The following is a 25,491-nucleotide window of genomic DNA, read 5'->3' as shown; positions in this document are numbered from 1 at the left end:
TGGGACGCTGCTGCATTCAGGAGGTGACTTTTCCCCGCTTTAACGTAATTCTTGCTCTTTTCTACCTTTTTCTATCGCCTACTTTCCCTTCCCCATCCCCTCAATTGTCTATTATTTCCAATAAACTGGTCGGATCAACATTTGAATGCTTCTTCTTCTTAATCTCACGCCGGGCATAACATTATTAAAAGAACCTTTGCCTCACTCCTAAATTGGAGCGAGACAGTGGGTACCATATTCTCTGCATGCAGGAATTCAGTTCAAAACCTTTGCTTCACATGTACTTCCATGTCAGGTGCCATTCTGCTGTCATCTGCCACATGACACCAAAATGTAATGGAATATTGGTGGGAAAGTTCAACTGTCATGCCACCAACAAACACCTCTGACATTGTGAGCCCGTATAATAAAATGGGAGACATTCATTTTGGAGCAGTGCTCCTATGAGTTGATGTTGAATTTATTATAGATTGATGATACCAGTTTTAAAGTGTTTCATTACAAACTATTTCAACAGGTAAGATTTTGGTATTGGCTGTCTCAGGACTCCCAGCTTTCAGTTTTTAGGAGGACTGCCTTGACTGGAAGTTTGGAAAAAATGTGCAGTATTTCAGGATTGCCTGAGATGGAGTGGACAAAAGCAAGTATACCAGTTGAAAGTGCAGCTGGGGACTTACCTTTTCAGGTAAGTCAAAATTACGTCAAATGGTAACTCCAATTTGGCCTTTAAAATTAAATTACTTCCATAACAGAAGGTAAAAAGAGAATTTCTGTCCTTCAGTGCTCATGAAAAAAAAAGGAGTTTGGCTCTATCAATAGGTGTAGGTATTGAAATGTAAAATCATTATTTCATTACCTCAGATTTCAGTTTATGACTAGTGAAGTGTTTTTTTAAAAAAGCAACTTTAAGAACTTATAATCAGTGAAGGCTGTTGAGTAAAGGTAGAAGTGCAGGACCTTGAATGTAAATGAACTCCAGTTTCATTTGTAATCTTCTGAATATTTTTTTTTTTGCATTTATAAATGCATTCTTATAATCCTGACATTCACAGTACCACATGTAAGACATACTTTTTTCTTTTTTTTATGATATGTTATATTCTTATTTTCATTTATAAGCAGAAAAGTAGAAATGAGGAGAATCATTAATGAATTTATTAGCTCAAAGAAAATCAGAAATGTTAATTTTTGTAGTTAAGTTATACTTTACATATCTTATGCTCATCACACAACACATTCACTAAAGCAGGCCTGGAATAGAACTCAGTTAAATTCAGTTATAAACTGCCGTGGTTTTTTTTGTCCTGAATAGGTCATTTTAAAAGTTTTATAGCTTTTAACAGTTCCAGGAGAGGATAGTTCATTCAAGCATTGATGGCTACTATCACTTGAGACTAAGGCAAGGTTGCCTGGGTTACAAAACTTTCAGTAAGTAAATGTGGTAGTGGCTTCGAGAGTTGAGGAATAAGTTTCTGACTGATCAAATCTCAGTCATAGTTGTTGCAGGCTGATAATATGAGTTGGCTGAAAGTGGTATTTATGTCCTGCAGAGAGAGTAAATTATAAAGAAATATATAGGTGTCTTTTTATCATGTCACTGCTAATGGGCTTGCTTACTTCCTTTATCTCTACAGATAATTTTCCAAGCTACCACTCTAGCAGAGAATGCTACTGTTGCTATAGATAACATAAGTATAACAAAGGAATGTGAAGTTGTGAATATATCGCCATCAGCTATCAAATCAGAAAACAAAGGCAAGTGTTGCAGTTTTCAATGCATCTTTTTTTTGTGTTTGCTATATATAATTGGGATCCAGCTGACATCTTCAAGATACCTGTAACAAAGTAGGACATAATCTGAGGGAAAAGTCCATCTGCATTAATTAACTGTGTATAACAAAACCCTTCACCTGATGTTACACAGTTTGTGCTTTAAGTAGTTTCAAGTAGCTCTGTACAGTAAGCTATAATGGGAGTGTCCAGGTATCATTTACTAAGTAGAACCTGCCCACATTTACACTTTGATATATGGACAGCAAAAAAGGATCTTTCATCTTCTAACGATGAGCACTATCTTTAAGGCAAGAGAGTGCTCCCATCATCAATGTCAAATATACAACCCAAAGCAAGCTTCTATCAAAACTGTCTGTGCGCTCATCATCTCTAATCTTGAGGTGCAAACATAGCAAAGACCTGTCAGACTGTTGCTTTTTGAGATTTCCACTACTAATGTTACATTCTAAACGACATGGATCTAACTGCTGTAGTCCGTGGTAATGCTGTCAAGTTATACCCAACAGAAACCTGAGTATCATCTTTGTTGAAAAATTTAAAGGCAAGTTGAAAAAATTCAGTGTTGAGTTTTTAAGGCTTCCTTGATATATATATATATATGTATATGTATACAAAGTCTGATTAAAAGTAGATTATATCGACTATATACTCTCTATGCATCAATCACAAAGGCATAGTAGCTATTTGATTATCTAAACACAGTAACTTAAAGATGAAAACTTCATGCTACTATCTTTCAGAAATCTACTAAATAAAGCCAGTCACCTTTGGCTATTTTTTTTAACCTTCCTCTTCCCCATTCATTGAAATTTGGGTTGTTTTCTAATGCGTAGTTCACAATCTCATTACTAGTGGTGTAATGCAAGCAATTTCTTGTTCTGTATTTTTTATTGTGAACCAATCTCTGCTACATATGAGGGGTGCTCTTAACGTAATGCCTTCTGTTTTATTATGTTGTCCCATGATATCAGAGGCAGATGTTGGTAGTATGGTAATAGATATGGAACCACCCCAGCAGTATCCCATCACATTTTGTTGCTGTGTGACAGGTGGCAGCAAAGAGACGGGGTGACAAATTGTCTGACACGGAAGGGAGTTTGAAGCACAGGCATGGAATTGAATTCCTCCATGCAGAAAAAAATGATACCTGCTGAATGTAGAAACCAAACTGAAGGCATTCGTACAACTAAATGTTCTGAACTGACATGCAAATTTTAATAAACACTTATGTGATTCTATTTTTTTATTATTATGATGGTAAAATTTAGACATTTATTCCAGATTCCTAGCTTCATTCTTCCAAAATACATGTCCCAGACTAAAAAGAAGTCCTTTAGTTTTATTCTACCTAGTAGAGAAAAGTAAAAACATCATAAAATATAAGGTATGAAATGTTCTCTTTTTCAAGTGCTGCTGCTCCTGACTATTAGTTCACAACTTTACTTCTACAGCTTAAGAATTTACTGTGGCTATAAAGCTATTATACATGACTTCCGCACATTAAGGCAGAAGAGAAAAGTGGCTGTCTTTTTCAAATTGCAGATTTACAGCAATGACCTAACATACCTGTCACATTGTGTGCTGATCCTCTGGAAGATGAATGTTCAGTATAATTTCTAAGGTCTCCATCCTATGCTTTTGGTGGAGTTCAGATTCTCACTTTGGCAACCTAAGAATTTCATGGTGTAGGAAATATAAAGTTTGAAAGTAATATAATAACATGAAAGTGTTCTTGGTATTCTCTCTGAACTTTATCAAATCATCCTATATATTCCTTCTTGCTCTCTTTTAATTTACTTATTTTTCTGTTTACTTATAATGTGGATTATTGGATTTAGAACTATATCTAAGTACCATATTGTAGCTAAGTATCTATGTGTGTATATAAAGTGTATGTGAAATAATATAATATACATTGTGAGATATATATTTATAAATATTGTTTTGTGTTTGTGTTCATACATGAAATTTAATCACATTATATTTAGTCATAATTATATCTACAATATACTATCCAGTTGAGCATAAGCATACTCAAATCAGCCTTAAAGTTGTTTATAAACTGTCCATAATCTCTCTCTATGTATGAAGTGTTAAATTTCATTGAGAAGGAAAATGAAGAGAATGATGAATGTATTGTTTCTTAATAACTGCTTTTGGGTTTCTAAGAACCACCAACAGCAATTTACTAAAGTATTATAAGAATTTTTCATTACATTGATAGGTTCTAATCTTGCCAAAGCATAAAACTTTTTGGTTGTAGAGTCAAACCCTTCCATGTCAAAGACACCTGTCTTCTATGTTTGCTATTCCTTTGTTTCAGCTGGACAGATGAGTAACTTTTAAAGGTGAGGCTGGGATTAACAACAAGCTTGGAAGGATAGGCTGAAGTTAAAGAATTCAAAAGGTTTCCAGCTTGTAAACAGAAGGGACCTGAGTCTAGAACTGCATAGACTGCTCCATTGCTTGAGCTGATATGGGAGAAAAATAACCAGGGTTTTAGATGAAGCCAGGGAGGGAAGAAGAAGGTTAGCCAGTAAAACAATACCAGGAGAGAACGAAACAATGAAAGATAAACAGGTTGGAAAGAGAGGGTAAAACAAGCAGTGAATGGGAATGAGATTTGTGGAACAGAATAGAGATACTTCCCTGTTTAGTAAGGGGTAGAAGACTGAGACCTCAGGAGAGATCTGTGAGTAAAAGGAGCTGTCTAGGGAATCTGGGCAAGGAAAAGAGGGCTGGATGGAGAAAGACAGTGAGGATTTCCTTCTTCCCAGGGAGAATGGGTCTGAAATAGTTGATCAGAGAAGAGTAGTTATGTAATAGGTGAAAATGGGAAGTAGACTGTGGAAAGGAAGAACACTGAAGAACTGCTGATGGCATGTTTTTGCCTGAGACCAGGCAGGCTATAAAGAGGCTGCTATAAAACCTAGCACACACAAATCTAAGTGTTCTACCTCTGTCAGGACAAAAGAAAAAAAAAAAAAACCAAAAAAACCAAAAAGACTTATTATTATGTAGTTACTCCAATCTGGTTTCTTGTGCACTCTGTGGCAACAAATACAGCATTTACTTCAACAGCAGAGAAGTAGAGGAAGTACAGGACAAAGTAGGATGGCCTAGATAATGGCCATAGATCTTGTTTGTTTAATTTAATAGAACTTAACCTTTTACAATTACACAGGAGGAGCATTCTAATGAAGGTAAAAAGCCAAGTACTTGAATGTTAAAAAGTACCTAGATTTTTAGCTCTTATTATTATGTCACTTAATCATGGATATCCAGTGCCTAAAATAACTAAGTTTTTGCACTGTTTACAAAATGTTTTGTTCAGACTACACTAATATTTTGGAATGGAGGAGAGATTTCGACCTGACTTGCTACATTTCCAACAAAAGCATCAGTTAATTATTTGTGAGGCTCATATTATTTTGGGACCATTAACTATATCAATACACTAGTCAATCACATTCAGCATTTGCAAATGACTATATCATACAGAGTTTTCCAGTAAGTCAGATCCAATAAACCAGAATGTTTGGATGCTATTTTTCTTAAAAACGCTGTTATGAAGCTGCCTTTAGTTAGATGATTGGATGTTTGCCTCACTGCACAGAAAGGACTTGCTATCAAAAACAGAGTTGTACAGTGAATATGGTTATTTTCATATTATTAATTAGAAAATGAAATTGTATCAAATGTGTATATGACTGCACTGTTATTTTCATGAGCAACATTTAGATTAGGGGTGACTAGCATGAATATACTCCCAGATAATACTGTATTACCCTTGTAAAAATCTAATTATTTTGAGACTTACAGTTAAGCTAAAAGCTGTTAGGAGATGTTCTCAGGGACATAGTTTAGCAGATGGATGTTAGGGTAGTATGGTTAGGCTGTGGTTGGATTCAATGATCTTTAAGGTCTTTTCCAACCAGAGCAATTCTATGATTCTATGGTTGATTCTATGTGCACTGAGTTTAGCTTATTAAAAAATACAGGTCCATGATAAAATAACTTATTCTGTTTACAGCATTTTCTTTCCCCTCAGTATATTTTGTCCATTTTATATGGCATACTCTTCCTTATTACATATGAGATATATACCTTCTATCTGCAAGCTATGTTTTTTTATTACTAAAAAAGCTTGTGTGACTGTAATCACAAGTAGATCTGTTGGAATTCTACATTTGATGAATCGGTTTTCCCCACAGAAATTAATAGTGGAAGGAAATGTTCTCAAGAGTTTTGTTTCTTGTAGCCATACAAGAGGAGAATATTGTACCTATCTGCCTTATGTGATTGTTAAACTGGGATTCTATATATAGAAGTGTATAATAATGCAAATCAAATTAACATTCAATTTTGAACTTTTATGTAATAGTTTCAAATTATCTTCAGAGCTTTATGGGATAATATTTAGGGATGGAAAGCAAAGGAGGTGAAAACTCTCACAGGAATTTTGAAAAGATCTAACTTGTCAACATTCAAATAGGCTTGTTGGGATTTTTGTCTGTTTTTATAAATAGCCTTCTTTACTAGTGATGAGCCTCTGCATTTTTAAATTCTATTTTTTGGTGTGTTTATAATGAAAGTGTTTAAAAATAATTTTATAGGATCTGTATGTCCACCGGTAAACTGTTTTAGATCCTAGATTTTAAGATGTCAGTAGAGTGACATATAGCAGTAAGCCATTAAATTTATTTTAAAATGGGTGATTAGAAAAAGGATATGAATGTCTTTGCATGTGAGGGTCTTTTTAAACACCTCTTAAAGTGAAGGTTGTAAGCCAGTAATGATTGATTATATCTTCTCACCTGGGTTTTTTCATGCGAGGCTTTTGTAAGAATGCTGTATTCTGTGTAAATATACTTTTACTGCCAGACTGGGGAAGATCTGAGGGGGGTTGTTGTAGAGATTTGTGAACCGTCAGTCTTGCACAAATCCTTACCTCATAATCATTCAATTTTAACAACTGTTTTAAGCATGGGTGCCTCTTAAATTCTTGTTAGGCATTCATTCAACTTACGGAGGAGCTGTGAACATAATTTGGGGATATTTTTGAGTGAAGTTTCTCAAAACAAAAATATTTAAAATATGTAAAAACACTTTGTAACAACCCAGAATCAGCAAGAAAACTTGAGTTGTGATAACAAGTCAGCTCAGAGAAGCCTAAATCCACTGACACTGTAAAGGCAATTTCCTCCAAATGTCAATACTAACAATAATTTCCTCATACTCAAGTAAAACTCCCAGCAGAGGCCACAGGATTGCTCGATAGAGTATAATTAGAGCATGTAAGAAAACAAAGAACAGAAGAAAGGCAGAAAGTAAGGTATTAGAAGAGATGGTAGAATAATTTGTGTCTGTTCAATATGAGAGGAATTGCAGAGGAACCAAACTTGACTGTCTTTCACCACTGAGATGATGAAGTACCTGTCAAAGTGATTATGAAAAAATAAGATAACTGAAGCACCATAAAACATTTTAGAGCAAATGAATTTCACCCAGGCTCTACCAGCTGACTCTATACTTTCATCATCTCTAGATTTTAAAAGCACTTGGTTTAAGAATTAGTTGAGGGTTTGTGGGTTATTTCATCTCAAAGTACTCACCCATGCTTAAGAGAAGTGTGTCTTTTATGTCTTGTTACAAGTTACAGATATAGGAAGTCTGGGCTTAGAAACTTAACTGTTATATCATTCACTTTTGCATGTTTGTCTGTGTACAAAGTTTGTCATATTCTTTGTAGCTCTCCTGGGAATTAGTTAAATTAGATAGTTTCTTGTTCTTCTTGCAGCCTCAAGCAAACAAAAGGTAAATCGTAATTAGCTCACTATATCTTCCCATTATTTTGTTCCACCAGTGGATTATCAGTCATTTCCCTTGTGCCTAGGTCCTTGTACATCTGTTAATAATTCTGTTGTTATTGTAGCAAAGCAATCTTCCTAAAGAAAAAAAAAAAAATAAATCAAACTTCACACTTGATTGACATTTCTGACCCACATACACCCTATGCATAGGAAAATTATATTTTCTTTGATCTCTTACATTTTATTTTGTTTTCATTTGTGTTTTCATGTGCTTTGCTAAATAACACACAAAATTTTGTTTTTTGTAGAAGCCCTAACTTCCACCAATAATAATATACTGATTATGCAAAGAAAATGAAAAAGAAACTCCTCATATTTTCAATCAATGAAATACAATTCTCTTTTCCAAGAGATGTCATTTGAAATGGCCACTACAAGTTGTGATAAAGCTTTATAAAATGATGGTAGAAATGACAGTCATGCCTGTGAATATTTTGGGCCTTATGCATAATTAATGAAGTGCTGGGTAAAAGTTCTTGAAATAGTTTTCCTAACGTTTTCCATTAAATGCTTATTCTAATTACAGTAAGCAAACGTATCATTTTGTGATTAGGGTGGAATTTTTTAAGTGCAGAAGAGGAAAGTGTAATGCTTCTTCTGTTTAATGTCATAAATGTTTGTCAATGTACATTCTTCATTCATTTTTCAACTCCTTTATTTTTCATTATATATAGTTTCTAATGCATTACTGCTGTGTTAAAAGAAGAACAGAAGAATGCAGCTGAATATATTTTTCACACCTTTGTTAGTACAACATTTTGTGTTTCAGAGATGGCCTCCTTTTACCAATACTGTAGTATTTCTTTAATGCCTGATTCCTTTTACAGCTAGAGGAATGCTTTTGTTATCTTTAACATACTTGCTGAAATTCAGGAAATAAGGGATTTGATTTCTAGCTCTAACATTTATTCCCTAAAAGATCTTGCAGAAGTCTTGTTATTGCTTTGCATGCTCTGTTTTTCTGCTCTGCAGCATGAGACTTGCAATGTCTGTTTTCAGCAGCTCCTCACACTTTGTGTGCTTTGGCTGCATTGCTTTTAGAGAAAAGGCTTTACTTTAAGAATGCATTGTGTACAGAGGTAGCTCGGTTGTTCCTGTGGGATTGTTATCTCACTCCATTTTTTATAAAACCAATACAGCGTCTTTTCCCCACAACTCTTGACTAGACTTTTTGTCTAGGACGGTGGTGACATTTTGAAAATGTTTTATTTCCTTTTCAATCTGTAAAGCTTTCTCAGTCATGTCATGCACAATGACAAAATGAAATGTTTCTTACCTCATTTCAGTTTCTGTGTGTGACTTTGAAAGTGATAGCTGTGGTTGGTCTGAAGCTGCAAATGCAGATGGGTTTGATTGGATAAGAAGTTCCAGCAGTACTCTTGAACCTGCTTTTCAGCGGCAAGCTCCTCCTCAAGATCATACCTACAACAAGGCTGAAGGTAAATCAATCCAAGCCTAGACACAAAGGGCTGGCATAGATATACTTGCTCTTTAATCAGTTTTAATTGATGATTTTGAACTATTTGAAGTCTTTCTTCAGAGTGAAAAGTTGTTTTGTGTTTTCTTTTGTTAGGTCATTTTATGTTCATTTTGAAAAACAGCAGCAGCATTTCACAAGTTGCTCAGCTACGAAGCCCAGAGTTCGGACAAACAGGATCAAATTGCACAATGTCCTTTTGGTATGGGGGAAAAAAATAAAAAAGTTTTAAAAATTCTGGATCATCTCACATAGTTTCTCTTGGATTGAAACTGTGGCTATAATTTACAGTAGTACACAGCCTCCTCTGCAGTATTTATTTTCTTTGTCTATTCCTTAATCAGATAGTCTTCTTTATGATCAATATGTAGAAAGCTGAAGAATAGAACCAAAACATGGGATTTATTTGCAGCAAAGCTTTTGGCAAAGTCTCGTTAAAGGACTATGTCTGCATATACATAGGCAAACACCACTAATATTTTGATAATATTTTGACTTATCAAACTGAAAACATTCTCTCAAGACTTAGAAATCATCCAAAATGAAATCCTAAATCATCCATCATACTTCACCTGAGTCATCATTTGAGTTATCAGTAGATTATGCAAAGTTGAATTGTACCTTCTTTGAAAGATAGCTCCAGTGCAAGACTTGAAAATCCAATTTCAGTCCTTTTCCAATCTTCATAGGGAAAGTAAGTATTTCAGCTACATTCTTACCACATACTCTGAAAATCTAGTCAAAGAGGGAAGTAGAAAAAGAACTGCCATTATTTGTATACTCAGGTCAAATATGTATGGCATAAATAAATCTTTGCATGATTTTAGCATTATTCTGTGTATTGCTCAGTAATGTCAAATATATTTACTGTAGAAAGATGATTATGAGAGAGTTGATCTATAAGTCTGGAAATACCACACTTCTGGAAACAGAGTCAGGAACAAAACCAGTTTATGCTGTATGATTACTCAGTTATATATTAATGATTTTAAAATGTTGTTTAAAATACTATTAAAAAAAATTAAAGGCATTAAAAGTTTGTTGTTGTCATTTTAGGTATTACAATTATGGACAGTCAGTTGGAGCAGCGGAGATGCAGCTGCTTGTGGATGGGCTGGATGAGCCTACTGTTCTTTGGAGGGTATATTACAACCAGGGAAATCAATGGTTGAAGTCAGTCATACAGCTTGGACGTCTTTCGCATCCCTTCCAATTTTCACTCATTAAAATCAGCTTGGGATTTTATGATGGTGTCTCAGCAATTGATGATATTACATTTGAAAATTGTGCTCTTCCACCTCCAGCATCAAGCTGTGAAGGTCCTAATCGGTTTTGGTGCAGAGACACAAAAGCATGTATTAGCCGTTTATTGGTGTGCGATCTTGTGGATGACTGTGGGGATGGATCAGATGAAGACAAGTGCAGTGAGTACTTTCCATTATTGCTCTACAGTAAAACAAACTGCCAATTAATCCCCACAGTTAAAAAAAAAAACAAAACACCAAAGTAAAATTACAGCCTATCAGTGTCATAGCCAGTGATGATGCAACTGAATATAGTTACTGATAGAAGTCTCTGAAAATTATTAGCTTAAATGCATATGATGAGTAACATACAAAGGTAAGTGCAATTGCAATTCAACCTCTTTTATTCTAATGAGTCGTATTTCTTTAATTCTTTTTCAAAATGCACGCATGCATTACAAGTTTATTTTAATGGAGAGAATTCAGTCTCCCAGTTGATCTCAGTTAATGTGCTGGTTTGGGCTACAATGATAAAAATAAAATAATATAGGTGGACTAAAAAAAGTGTGTATCCTATCTCTATATAGCACTATCTAGCTGGAAAATATAAAAATACCTGTGTTATTAGAAATTACTAGGTATTTTGGGCATCACTTTCCCTTTCAGACAAGTAGGTTGTAGGAATTCATTCATGTTTTGGGCATTCACATTGTAGTGCTAAAGGGCAGAATCGATTTTCTCACCCAAGCACACTTTCATCAATTTTAAGAACTCAAAAACATTAATATTGAACAAAATTAACTAGCAGATGCTTTAGCACATCCTATGGTAACCAAATTATGCAAATCAGAGTGAGTTTGAGAAACAGTGGGCACCCTACATGCTTGATAGCAGGAGATACCAGACTGCACTGGTATCTGCTGAGTATGATCAGTTGATCTGAATATCAAAGGTAGTGCAGGATTTCCAGTGCGTCTCAGTTTTCCAACCTATAAAATGGTGATCTTTCTTTACGCATGTTGAAATCTACAGGAAGAAAATACTGAATGGCTGATTTTTCAGTTTTAAACATTTTAACAAATAAAAGCTTAAATAAAATATCAAAGAATTGGCTATTACATGATTAATAATTACATATTAATCATTAATTACTGTTTATAAAAGGTAGATGAAAAGCTGGAACACTAGTTAACCATTTCTAATACGCAACTTGGTTTTCTTTATATTAGAATTAATAGTTCTAATCAATATATTTTGTCTTGATGTTAAATAATGATGTGTTATAAATGCCTTTTGAATTTGGTGTGTGTCATGTAAAAACACATTAAGTCACTTATTATGTCTAACCACAAAGTTAAGTTCTGTGATTTATTTAATCCAGTCCATCAGTTTTCAAAAAATAAAAAAAAATAATAAAAAATCAGGGATTTTTTCATACTTTAATTGTAAAGATGCATAAATCATTTTACTATTCATGCTATCAAGTTGTTCTTCACAGTATTTATTAAATGAAAGAATAATGTATTGATTACCGGATGTAATGAGAGAGAAAGTAATTAACTAAGTATTATTATTATTTTTTTTTTTTTTACCTAAACAAGTGTGAATTCGTATTTTGGGGGAGAATTCTTGCATAGACCAAATGGGTTTTTATCTATGTTACAAGTATTTGAAAACAAATTATTTTCTTTTTCTAAGAAAGGCAGTGATAAAGAATATATTAAAGCAATACCACTTTCTGGTATTGTTTTGTTTATTTTACACTTGACATTCTGTTCTATGTGCATTTCAGACCCTGACCTACAGTGTGACTTTGAAAATGGGCTATGCAATTGGGTACAGGACACGGAGGATGACTTTGACTGGATCAGGATACAAGGACCAACCCCTACAGTTAATACAGGACCATTAAAGGATCACACGACAGGCACAAGTCTGGGGCATTACCTGTATATGGAGTCTTCAGAGCCACAAGAATTTGGAGATAAGGCTGTTTTGCTTAGTCCTCTCTTCAGTCCTACTTACAATCGAACCTGCATTTTCCGCTTTCATTATCATATGTCTGGAAAGCAAGTTTACACTTTGTCAGTCTTCCAGAGAACTATGAGTAACATGAAGGGAACACTGCTGTGGTACAAGTATGGAAATCAAGGAGGAAGATGGATAAGGCACACGCTGTACATCAGCAGCTCTAAGCCATTTCAGGTATGATCCTTCTAGGTTATGATATGGATGATGCAACATAAAACTCTGAAAGTATGTAAATGACAGTGCAATCTAAAACCTCTTAGTAACCGTCTGATAACTCTGACTTTGCAATATGTCCGTGGGATGGTTTTCTTTGGGGAAGTACTTCCGGATATTTATTTATTTATTTATTTATCTATCTATCTATTTATTTATTTATTTATTTATTTATTTATTTATTTATTTATTTATTTATTTATTTTTCTGGTCTGTTTCCCCAGTATTTGAAGTGCTTATTATCTCATAAGTGATATTCAGGTTGAAAAGGAAATGTTCAGATTCACTTGATACTATCAAGCAGGATGGTTTTTGTTTTGTTTGGTTTTTGGTTTTTTTTTGGGTTACCTAGTTAATAAATATCCATAGACTCTGAAGGTGGCCTGGATTTTTTTAAACTCAGACCTTTACTTTTTCTCCTGCAAATGTAAAATATGGGCATATACGTAAGATAACCGATACCACATATTCCTCTTCCCTTGCTATGCAACTCTGTCATTTGTTTGCCACATTCCAATAAAAAGATCATTGTTTACCAATCTTATATCTTGCAAATTCACATTTTTGAGAATATTTCCATGCAGGCAAAGCCATTTATAGCATTCTGAATGGTTGTGATTTCCATTGGTCCTGTCCTCCCCATCTCAACCTTTTTCTCAGAATTTTAAATTTCACAGTAAACCTGTTCTAAATGCCATCAAATTGTTGCTGAAGTTTGTTACTATTCCATTAGATATTTTATATCAGTGTTAAATAAGATATCAGTGAGCAGAACTGATCAAATGAATGAACCAGAAAATTCAGAGATAATTTTTTTACGTCAAAAAAATGACTGTCTCTGAGGTAAGATTAAGTGTATCTCTAATGTTAAAATTCACAAGTAATAAAGCTAGCCCAATATACACATACTTTGTACCTGTAGTGATCCTATTACCTTTTGAATTCAGAAATGGAATGACCAAGAACTTGACAAGGAACTTAATAATCTGGTATTCTAATATGAGTAGTTACTGAGAGACTGTGTATTCTGGACCTTTTGGGAAGTACTTGAACTTGAATGGAGAGCTGCAATTCTCACTTTCTTGGGAAGAGTTGAGTTGTGTTTGAGTGTACTACCTGTGGAGGTCTCAAGAGGCAGGCCACAGAAATGATCCAAGGGATGGAGTACCTCCTCTATGAGGACAGGTTAAGAAAGTGGGGGTTATTCAGACTGGAAAAAAACTCCAGGAAGACCTGGAAGCAGCCTTTTGATATCTAAAGGGAGACTGTAAGAAAGAGAACTCTTACAGGATCTGTTGTGATAGGTCAAGGGAAAATGGTTTTAAACCAAAAGAATGGAAATTTAAATTGGATGTAAGAAAGATTTTTTCTCTAGCAAGGGTGGTGAAGCACTGGAACAAGTTGCCAAGAGATATAGTGGAAGTCCCATTAGTAGATGCATTCAAGGTCAGGTTGAATGGAGCTCTGAGCACCTGATTTAGGTCTAAGTTTCCCTGTTTGCTGCAGGAGAGTTGGACTAGATGACTTTTAGAGGTTCCTTCTAACTCAAAAGATTCTATGATTATATGAGGGCTTGTGATTCCCCTTGTAAGCAAAGGAGTACAGTATTCATCTGCAATATTTCAGTAACTGTTCTGTATGTGTAACTCCCTAGATGCATTACAGAAATAACCAACCCCTGTGATTTGGAAAATAGAGGAAGAAGTTGCATTAATTTACTTTTGCTGAAAACTGATAGTGAAAATATATTCCTTGTCAGAGACGTTACTTTTTATGGGACACTTGATTCAGCACTGAAAATAAAACAGACTGTTGAGTGTACTTACATCTTTATATGATCCAAATTTATTTTCATATCCCTGAGATATCTACTTACATGCTTTTTCCTTATAAGTGCATTTGAAAAGACAGTAAAAACCTGTCTATCATAGCCTAACTCATGTCAACGGTGAATGGTGTTTACTTTCATCCTCCTTGAAAAATCATAAAATCTGACATGAGTTTCTGCTCAGAAGAAAGTGCAAAGATACTATTTTTACATCTCTAGATGAATGTAGCTGTTTTGCTTTGCTCTTCTCATTCAAATTTCTTTGGATATAGAAAATGGAATTGCGCTGCTATGTGAAAATAGCAAAATCAATCCCTCTGTGCATTGTAGACATCTTTAAATTAGGGGGAATTTCTTCCATTGCAAACAATGTTATTAAAAAATATTTATTTTAACCCCTCTAAATGTTATACAGTACAATGTGAGATGACCCTTGCAGCATCTGCAAGACAGAAGAGATCTATAGGACTGTAGTTTCTGTTGTTATGTTCTAGAGCCCTAAGGAGTTTCCTTGTGCCCACCAACTGCTTAGCTGGGAAGCTCTCCCCATTGCAGTCACTCAGTGTCATTTCTACATGAAACATCAGAAAACAACTTTCAGAATCACTGGAATTCTTCTTTTGGAAGCATGAGGTCTTACTTTGTTATGGCAGGATATTCACAGAGTGAAACATTACAATTTAGAGAGAGAGAGAGGCATCTTGGAAGTTTTGCCTTGAAACTGTTAGCTGTGAACTGAAGAACTCTTAGGTCTGCAGAAGACTTGGTCTACTGGTGCCCAGTGGGATGTGCCTTTCTCGGTGGGTTATTTGTGCAGGAGTTTGCAGGACTGATGGTGATAGACTATAGGATGACATAATCAGAGGTGCTACATGCTAGAGAGATCCTTCAGCCTTCTTCACATAGTTCTGGGTAGGCTGGAGCATATGTGAAATGCTTCTATAGCAGTGCATGCAGTTTGAGGAACAAGCAAGAAAAGCTAGAATCTTTGACTGACTTATGAGTTGGAGTTCATTAAATTTTGTTGGTCAAACTCATATCTTTCATCAAAATTCAGTGTTGAAAGATGCTGTGAATTCGTCAAGGATTCCTCTATTTATTACACTTCTAATGCCCACTTGTGTTCATTTTTCCGTTATCACTCTTGAGCATTCCCTGGTAGTAATTTTCTCTCAAGGATTTTGTCATAAGGGATTTCCACTCTAGCAGCAACTTCATTTTCAACTTTCACTTTATCTTTCTTTTCCTCATATTCTTTGTGCTTTCCCCAATAATCTGCTGAGATTCATGTTTTTTAATTTTTTTTTTTTTTTGTCTATTAAATGTTGCCATTAGTTTCTGTGGATTTTAATTTCTGCAATTATGCTTCATATATGCTGATATTCATCTGCGTTTGTTGCAGCTTGGTAACTCCCTCTCCAGGTATTGCCCGTGTTTCGTCATCTTTGTTCGGTGTGTTAGCTTCTTTCACCTCTCATACCTGTTAACTTGTTATTCACTACTCTGTGGTTTTCAGATTTCACATAATCGCAGAATTGTAGGGGCTGAAATGGACCTCTAGAGAATAATAACACAAATTCTATTGTCATAAGAAACTTTTTACTTTTCTTGATACTTTTTCTTTGTGTCTGTATAGTGCTTCTAAAATGTAGATGCGTGATTCTGTGATTGTTTCAGATTTGTTTGTACTATTATACACTTTTATGTTTCTATGCTGTTCAAACCAAACCACCTTGTCTTTCACCAGAGGTAACTGTAATAGCCCTTATCAAAATCAGCAAGTTCTGACTTCTAATAAAGTCACTATGTAACACTGTTGATATTTCCTGTGACAGACCAGAGATGTTGTTTGACTGTATGACCAGCTACGTACATCCTATTCAATCTCTATTTCTTGTGCATTCAGATACTTTTAGGGCTTTCCATACCTCAATGAATTCCACCCTAGCTAAAACTATGTTTGTATGGAAATTAAATCTTAATTTTGCTAAACTTCTGAGGGAATTAAGTATTGATAGAACTATGGATTGCTATAAAAATAGAATGTGTACCGGACAATGTTACTCACTGTAATTGTCCTATAAACATTTGTCACAGAGTTCCTTCACCCTTCAAAAATCTACTTGTTTCAAAATATAAAGAGATCAATGAGTTTCTGCATATAATGTGTCCTTCTAATTTGTTTTGCTTCTTATGGAGTAAGAATCATGTTTTATGTAGCATACCTCTATAATCTTTGTTCAGACTAGATCTTGAAGTTCTGAAAGCTGGAAAATTTGGGAACTATTCATCCTCATTCAAATAATAAATGAGATGTGAAATGAATTTTATGGTAGATGAATTCCTTGGAGATAGTTTAATAATAGCTTATGAAGATTGCAGAATTTCAGTAGGCAAATTATTTAAGTGGTCAGTGTTTAACCACAGTAGCAGACAGAGTTTTATACTGCAGAACTAGCTTATTAATAGATTTTATTTTAAACTACTACTAGATGCAAGACAATATGGTCCTCATTTCTAAAATCTATAAAAAAACCACAAATTGAAAAGAAACCAATGAATTATGCCTCCTTAATATTGGTTAGAACAATACCTCCAATACTTGAATGTACATAAAGTCCATTGAGAGATGTTTACTTGAGCATGCACCTATATGTTGTGTTTTCTGTCTTACTGACTCAATTCTTGCTATATGCCATTCCCCAGGTAAATAAATAAATAAAAGGCAAATGTAAAAAGGGAAGGAGGGGGAGGAATTAAGTAATTTATTGATATTATTATTGCCATTATATCAATAGGAAGATTTTCCAATTTGCCTTACTCCTACAGTGTGATGCCAGGTCTGTCACTTGATATTGCTATTATATTACTGCTTAAGGAGGGATAGGAATTTTATTTCCTCCAGGGAAAGGTTGGTAGGAGGTGATAAATAAGCATGTCTTCAGAGTGTTGCAGCCAGCTAGATGGGCGCAGGTCTCTCAACCTACCAGTTCACATTAGTCAAAACTCAGCACAATCCCACTGAAAAACAGAGTAGCTTATAGAGCTTCATTTGTCTTCTAATAATTATATATTTTGGTAACCAAACCCTCTGCCACTGCCTGAATTTTAGCTCATTTATGAGTAATAAATTATGAACAGATAATAACTCATGCATAAAAAATTGCCAAGATTTCGTGTAAACTGTTGTGCATTTGCCAGTCAAAATTAAACTGAAGGAAATTTTGTCACTTTGAAATAATGCATTTTCATGTATGACATTTCCAAATACAAGACAGCTTAATTTGTCCCGTTTCTAAGCATTTTTATTTTGTTTAGTTTGAAAATAGCTATATATATATATATATATATACACATATATATGTGGTTGGTTTTGTGTGTATGTGTGTTATGGATTTAGAAGGCTTTTTTTTTTTTTCTTTCTCCCTCTTTTGCCCTCTCTCTTGTCTCCTCCCTCTCCCTCCCTTTTCATTTGTGAATAGTGACTTATGAATTAGTTGCATCAAGGAAATTCTCATTAAATCTTTCCCTAATCACTCACTTAAGTTTTTACAGTTCAGTACAGCTCAAAATGAATAGGCTTATTCAGTCATCTATAGAGTGTTTCACCAGCATTAACATCTCCTATTCCTTGGTAGTAGATGATAATGAGAAAGTAAGCAGCTATAACATTGACAATTCTAATGAATTTGTAGAGTATTTAGAATATTTTTATTCAAAGGATTCCAGAACACACCTATAACCTACTTGTTTTCATCATACAGAGATTTGAAGGTATATAATTTATTCACATAAATGTTATTATAATTGACCATTATTAATATTGTTACAATAAGTAACAAAGGAGCTAATCATAATGTGCCACTTACGATAATGTCTTGCCATCATTTTATATCACAATGATGTTTCAGTGGATTTACATGATTATAAAGCTAACTATTGTATTATGGTTCACTGTGATTAATGTGACCACCAATGAAAGCTGATAATAATTAGCCCCTTCTGTAAAGTGTCTCTAAATAGAATATATCCTCTAGAACAAATTTAATCTTATTTTAAGTGTGAGACATGGAAAATGACTTTTTTATCCATCAATATGAAACATTTAATGAGAAGTGGAAGTCTACTGTACACTGAAAAATGATTTTTTAATTACTCTTTCCCTAGATCTTGGTGAAAGGTACAGTAGGAGATGGTTTCACTGGAGACATTGGACTTGATGACTTGTCATTTCTAGACTGTGCTCTTTACAATGGTAAGGACAGAGTTGAAGCTATGTAAATCCCTTTTCCATGGGCTGATTGTTTTCTGTTATTTGTAAGTACTGCACCTGGAAAAGCATAACCAGATCAAACTAAATCAGATCTAACAATGAAATTGAGACAGGCATCAAGAGAAAATAGCTGTATACATAAGGTCCTAAAGAGACTCTTTTTAACAAATTCTTAGCAAATAGGGAGCTTTCATATTCTTTGGAATTTTGATTACAAGAAAGAAAGCAAATTTAGCAGTACTGATTCAGTGAAATCTTTTTAATGCAACCTTCGTTCTCACCTGAATAATGTTTAAAGTTGTTACACAGGCAATTGCTTTCACATTACAGCATGCAAACAGTTCAGGTGATGAGGCAGCCTGCACTCAGAAGTCATGGGTACCGTAGAGTATTACGACATCTACAGAATTCTATTACGTTACATCTATCACAGAAGAGATTTTAAGGGGATTACTATTAACTGCATCTTTATATGTAGTCTGATGGATCATCATAGAATCATAGAAGGGCTTGCCTTGTTAGAGATCTTAAGAATCGTATAGTTCCAACCCTTCTGCCATGAGCAGGATTACCACTTACTACTTCAGGCTACCTAGGGCTCCATTCAGCCTGTACACCTCTCTGGGGCATCCAGAACTTCTTCAGGAAACCTTTTCCAGCTTCCAGATGCCATTTATTAAGAAATTCAAACAAGGAGAGGTGGGCTTATTAACTTGATGGTAAAGTCACTTATGCGATATAAAAGATGTAGGAAACTTGAGCATGCATTTTTGATGCACGATTTGAATGCTTTAACTATGAGTTAATTGGTGATGTTTCCTCTAGACAAAATGGTATTTCAGAATTATAGAAAAGGGATTATTTCAAATGCGGGAAAGGAGTTGATTCATATTAATCCATATTAATGGATCATTCATTTGATATCATAGAGGAGCTTGCTACCTTTCAAAATATGTGTATCATGTTTGTGGGGAATCTATTATCAGTCTGGATGATATTGTGCCTTAAATGGAAAACAAAACAAAACAAAACAAAACAAAACAAAACACCTAATGATTTCATTAATGATTAAATACAAAGAAGGAATTGTATAATGAAAATTCTTTTTCTGGACAAGGATAGCAAAGGTTTTCAAGAAATGAGAGTTAGCCTGAAGAAAGGTGTATAGTAAACAACAGAAGGACAAAAACATAAAAAATGTATTGAAAAGCTGTGGTGGAACAAGATAATGATAGCACATTTTTCTAGAGGGGAAAAAAAATATTTCTTCATTGATGAAATTAAAAGGTTAGAAAGTTACCTGGTAATTTCTACAGTTAGTTACAGTATTCAGGGTGTTGAAAAATGGCCTTTGTTATCTAACAATCTCTTAGCTTTGCTTCTCAAGGAGATTGAGTTTTTGTAACTGTTCTGACGATCTCTGTGTCATTAGTTTTTGAAGTAACTGACTACTTTCATTTAAATTGGAAAGCCAGGTGAGAGACTTAAGTAAGTTGCTACAGGTGTTGAGGGCTGTGTAAATAGTGGTTGGCTGATATGACTGACCAAGGGCTTTTCACCAAGGAAACATAGCCATCATGTGTTCAGTTGACTGTCTGCTGGGCAGCATTTAAAAAAAAACCAGCCTGTTCAGCTAAGCTTTTTCCCCATAAAACTGTAACTTTGAGCAAGGATTTGAGTGGCAAATAAAAGTAGTCATAAAAAATCTGGAGTACCTTTGTTCCGTTTCTCAGAATTTTCCTTATCTTTTAAAGGAAGCTTGCCAACAATCTCTACAACTCTATCAGGAACTTCCAGTCCTATCACACTCCCCTTCAACAATTGCACAGAGAATGAATTTGTCTGTAGAGACTCTGGACATTGCATCCACATGAACCAGAAGTGCAATTTTAGACCTGACTGCTCTGATAATTCTGATGAATCAGATTGTGGTGAGTGTACTACATTCTGTACTTTCCTATTTTATTAATTTCTGCCTATTCCATATATTGCTTTAACTACTGCTTATTTAACTTTGTGATTTGATATTAACGTTTAGGCATAATTTAAAAAAAAAAAAAAGAAAAAAAAAAAAAGATTTTCCCTAGAAAAAGAATAAAATTTTGCTCAAAATATGTAAAGCTGAGGTGTTTTCTGCACCCTGCATCTTAATGGGACAGTTGGATTTGTTGTTTTATATATTTATATATTCAACTTATTGGCAAAATAGGTAAAAGAAAACCCCTTTCATCAAATATATTGACATAACAATTTTTCAAATGTTGAACAGTTTAGAAGACAGAATAACTCTGTAGTCTCATATTTGGGGCACTTGTCTGGGATACTTGGCTTAATTTCTTATCTACTTCTGTGAACTGTAGTTAGTGTTTTCAGCAGCAAACACGCTGTAGTTCAGCTATGAAAATAATGATGTTTTTGCCATTACTTTGTTCACTTGGTAAGTTTGATTTTGCCAAATGAGCTGTAAACTCTGATTTGACAGTAGAACCTAGTGTTAGACCTCCTAAGTTAAAATGAGAAAATAAATTTAATCCTGTTATGGGTCCCAGGTGTTTTCATATGGCTAGAGTATACAGCGTGGTGTACTCCACATAAAAGCTAGTGAGTGTCTCAATCTCTAAATTCCTAAGCACCTGATGAGAACCATGGAGCAGGGAAAATGGACAGTATCACCAGACAAGGTCCATAGATTTCTGAGACATTTGTTTATTGCTTCAGAGTTGCACCAGTTCATGCTATAGTATTATAGGAGAAACTGTCAAAGACCTTCTGCCTGAAAACTCCAGACACTTCTCTCAGGACTGAGGACTTAGCTAATAAATGTATAACTAGGCTTCATACTGTCTGTTTCTTATGTGAATTAATCTGGCATGTAATTGTGAGTGGGGTTATTTCCTATAATGTGTATAAACACTAACCATTGAAAAACTACACTGGAAAAATACATGAAGAGCCCTCTGGATAGACACTTTATTCCTCAGAAGTTTATGATGTCTTACAGTCTTTTCCTTTTTAGATATTTAAGCACTGGGGAACATATACTTTCATACATTTGCTTTTTCCAAACGCTCTGATCACTACAGCATTGTTGGCTATTAATCATTCGAATGACAATGCTGGAATAGAAGAAATTAAGTATGTCCCATATGAAGGCAAAAATATTTTCTCAGGGATGTGTTATCTTTCTTATCTGAAGCAATGTTTTTAAAACTGTTTTTTTTTCTTTCTTTCTTTTTTTTAAATTTAATTAGGGTAGAATACCATAATACTGTTCTACTCTGTAGTCTCAGGAAGCATCACAAATCCTCATATGGATAGAGATCTAGACAGACCACACTGTCTGTGCTTTATTTCTTCAATATCTCAATGAAGATATAAAACTATAATTCAAAACACACTCCCTATCATTTGTAGTCAGAATTCTGCAGACTAAATAGCATAAATGAAGAAGAAACAGTTAGCTCCAATTCACCACTCAAATATTCTTTAGGGAGATGCATTATGAGGGAGGGATGGTAGTGAGCTCATTTTTCTTGTCCAGTTACTCGGGAAATCAAAAATTGAGGCACAAGCATCTGCATATTTACTTAGTAAGATAAGTTCAGTACTTGACAACAATGTCAAATATTAGCATTATTATGTAGTTTTCAGGAATTTCAGGGTCTGCTTGAAATAATTAACTGGTTTCTCTGAGTTTCTGTGTGGGATTTTTTTTATACATTTGCAATGAGTTTGTAATATCATCAATGTGTTAAAGTAGGACTAACATACAATAACATCAGATGCATTTTACATACATCCCAGTGTGTATTACATGATAGATTATTTGAATGGCCTGAAAGCTGATCAGAGCACATGCACTGATAATTATCAAGGGTGAAAATAATTGCTTTATTTCTAAAAAATATCTGCCTCATAGGAAAGAACATAGAAAATATCATGGATATTTTATCTGTAGGGGAAAAAATATTAATTTTAGAAGTGTGTAAGTATTAATTGGATTCTACAAATTCAATCCCCTGTTTTTCTATTTATTTTATCATGGTATAAATTAACAATCCCCTGTTTTTGTATAAACATGAAATATTTGCTGTTCATCTCTAAAGCTAAGGAAATCTGCAGTTTTGAAGATAACACCCAGTGTGGATGGTATCAACCAGCCTTGGAAGAGATACAAGATACTGATTCCATTGCTAAAATGTTTAAGTGGGAACTTGGAAGTGGAGCAAAACTATATCCTGGAGAAGAAGAACACTGCCCATCAACTGATCATACTACGTGAGTAAAGTTTTTCAAGTAGTCAACTGCTTTTTGGACTGAGTTTAATCATGTATGAATTGCTACAGGAAAAACTGCTTAGTTCAAAGTATTGAAGCAGCTAATTGATTTACTACTGACATGCAATTAAGTGAAAATTAACAGGATCAATGTTGTCAATACAATAGGTAAATCAAGTAACATGTGGTTAATAAACAGGTACAAATTTCTAAATGCTCTTGTATAAGCAATCCCTCAAAATTCTCTCTATATAGAATACTAAATGTTCACCTCTGCTGCTAGAGGACATGGAGTATAAGCATGTTCCCTCTTCTGGGAAAACAAGTTTTACACACTTCTTGTTTGGAGGAGACACAGTTGCTCTGCCTTTACACATATCCATGCCCCTGTCTATATACAACTAATACATAAACCGTGAGACACCAAACTCCTTCTAGCACCTTGTACTGTCAGCTTGGACTGCTTGTAGCATCCAATGGGGGAGGATGCTCTGCTCTGACTTACGTGGAGGTTGTTGTACCAGAAAAACAAATTTTGAAATATCAGCATCAGTTTTTGGCTGCTGCTGTTCCCATTCTGTACTATCTCCTCACTATTGCAAAATTCTCCTGCTAATAGTTTGCAGGCTGAATTGAAAGACTTTGAAAAATGTTTAAACAATTTTTTGTTACTGTTTAATTTATTTGATGGTGTTCATCATCTTGATCAGTTTTCTTCTCAAATGGCAAACATGCATTTGCTGTAATGTCTTCCTAACTATTGCTATTTGTGCAATTTTGCCAAGAGTGTGCAGCATCAATTATCTCAACAATGGGTCTTGTGAATTCAGCTGTTATTTGGTAACATTTGGTAATTAAGTAGTGCAATTTGAAACAATGGTAGTTAAACTGAATTGTAGTTTTGGTTAGTTTAAATATATTTTATATATGTATTATCACTTAATAGAAAAATCAGAAATAATACTACTCTGCCAAGTCATAGTCATAGTATTTCTTTTCTGTCTGTAGTATTATGTTTTCAAACAAGATGTAACTAACTGTTATTCCTTGACAAAAATGAGCTGTAACATTGTGTGTTTTCTTATTAAATCACAGTGGTTTTGTATAGAAATTATTAGATTAATCCTGGTACATGAATGGATTACAATACCGTGTTGTAGCCAGCGGGGTGGGGTTGTAGCCAGCCTTCATGTGGCCTCAGCTGGAGTATTGGACTTAGGCTGGCCCTGACAGAGATGTAATAAGAAAAGAAATACTGAAATGTATACTGAATACATTTTTGGGTGCATGGCACATTGTAGGTAGTCTCCAGAACTGTTCTTCAGCACAATTAAGAAATATTTGGTATGAAGGGGACAGAGACCTGATTAACTCTAACCTGAAAATCATTGTGCAAGGAATGTTTCATGAGTGAGGCTTACATGCACAAAATTTTTTTTGGACCTTTCATATCTGATGGGATACACTGACACTAAAAATGAGGTTATCTTTTTATTTAAGAGGCAAGCCAACAACAGTAAGAACAAAACACAAGGGATTATAGGGAAAAACAATATTCAACAGCTTATTCAACAATATCCCAACATAGCACTCTTTGTTACAGCATATTTTCCCCTGAAATGCTTTTGTAAGAGAAGCTAAGAACTAGCCATATTTTCCCAGGATAATTTTATTTGTTCGTTTTTCTCTGCTTAAGATGTGTTTATGGCTATTGAAGCACACTGTGCCTGTGTCACGGGTTGCCCAGATTTACCTTTGCCTTTGACAGGGGCAGCTGCCCTGTAAGGCCCCCAGCCTGGAAAGGAATGGGGAAAAAGGGGGGGGAATGGGAAAAAAAGGGGGGGATTGGGAAAAAGAACAGAGGCAGCAATCTAAGGAGGAAAAACTTATTTTACTAAATATGATATCGGAATGCAAGATAACACAATATAATACATTGTGCCCTGTTGACGCAGTGGGTGTGCCCTGGTGGCGCAGTGGTAGGAATGCCGCCTTGCAACACTGGGGCCCAGGGTCTGAATCCCCCCTGTGGCACAAGTGGTAGAAGTGCCGCTCTGCAGCAGGGGGGTTGGACTCAATGATCTCTAAGGTCCCTTCCAACCCGCACAAGACTATTACTTTTACTATTACTAATATGATTGAGGCTAATAAATCAAAAAAACAGAGAGAGAGAGAGAGAGTCCCCGAAAACTGAGAGGTCTGAAGCCAACGTTGAACACTGATTAGGTGGTGACTTTGTGTGTGAACATTACTGGGTAATTATTATTACATCATTTATTTATTTATTTATTTATTTATTTCCTTTTCTTCATCTTTCTAAGGGAACTAAAATGTATAAAACAAGAGACATGAAAGAAAATAACATCTTTACTGCTGTTTCCAAAGTGGTAATCTCTACCCTATGGGAAACCTGATTTAATAGATACATCACTGTCACAGGATTCAGAGGCCTAAGGGCATGAGAATAATCCATAAGAACAA

The 25,491-nt window shown here is 34.8% G+C and overlaps 1 protein-coding gene across 2 annotated transcripts in view; it reads left to right on the top strand.

Annotated features, from left to right (window-relative positions):
• Positions 1-25,491, top strand: part of MALRD1 (MAM and LDL receptor class A domain containing 1) — a 204,643-nt gene that overhangs the window by 42,018 nt on the left and 137,134 nt on the right. For both annotated transcript variants that reach the window (XM_015853499.2, XM_015853500.2), the window contains exons 12-20: positions 518-685; positions 1,635-1,755; positions 8,954-9,106; positions 9,241-9,346; positions 10,201-10,568; positions 12,181-12,593; positions 18,628-18,715; positions 20,488-20,664; positions 22,840-23,011. In XM_015853499.2, the coding sequence (XP_015708985.1) occupies positions 518-685; positions 1,635-1,755; positions 8,954-9,106; positions 9,241-9,346; positions 10,201-10,568; positions 12,181-12,593; positions 18,628-18,715; positions 20,488-20,664; positions 22,840-23,011 (1,766 nt within the window). The remainder of the gene's footprint in view (positions 1-517; positions 686-1,634; positions 1,756-8,953; positions 9,107-9,240; positions 9,347-10,200; positions 10,569-12,180; positions 12,594-18,627; positions 18,716-20,487; positions 20,665-22,839; positions 23,012-25,491) is intronic.

Source organism: Coturnix japonica, chromosome 2 (genome assembly GCF_001577835.2).
Source record: "Coturnix japonica isolate 7356 chromosome 2, Coturnix japonica 2.1, whole genome shotgun sequence".
Taxonomy (NCBI): domain Eukaryota; kingdom Metazoa; phylum Chordata; class Aves; order Galliformes; family Phasianidae; genus Coturnix; species Coturnix japonica.
Note: the sequence above shows the minus strand (reverse complement) of the source record. Positions and strands in the feature narration are given on the sequence as shown.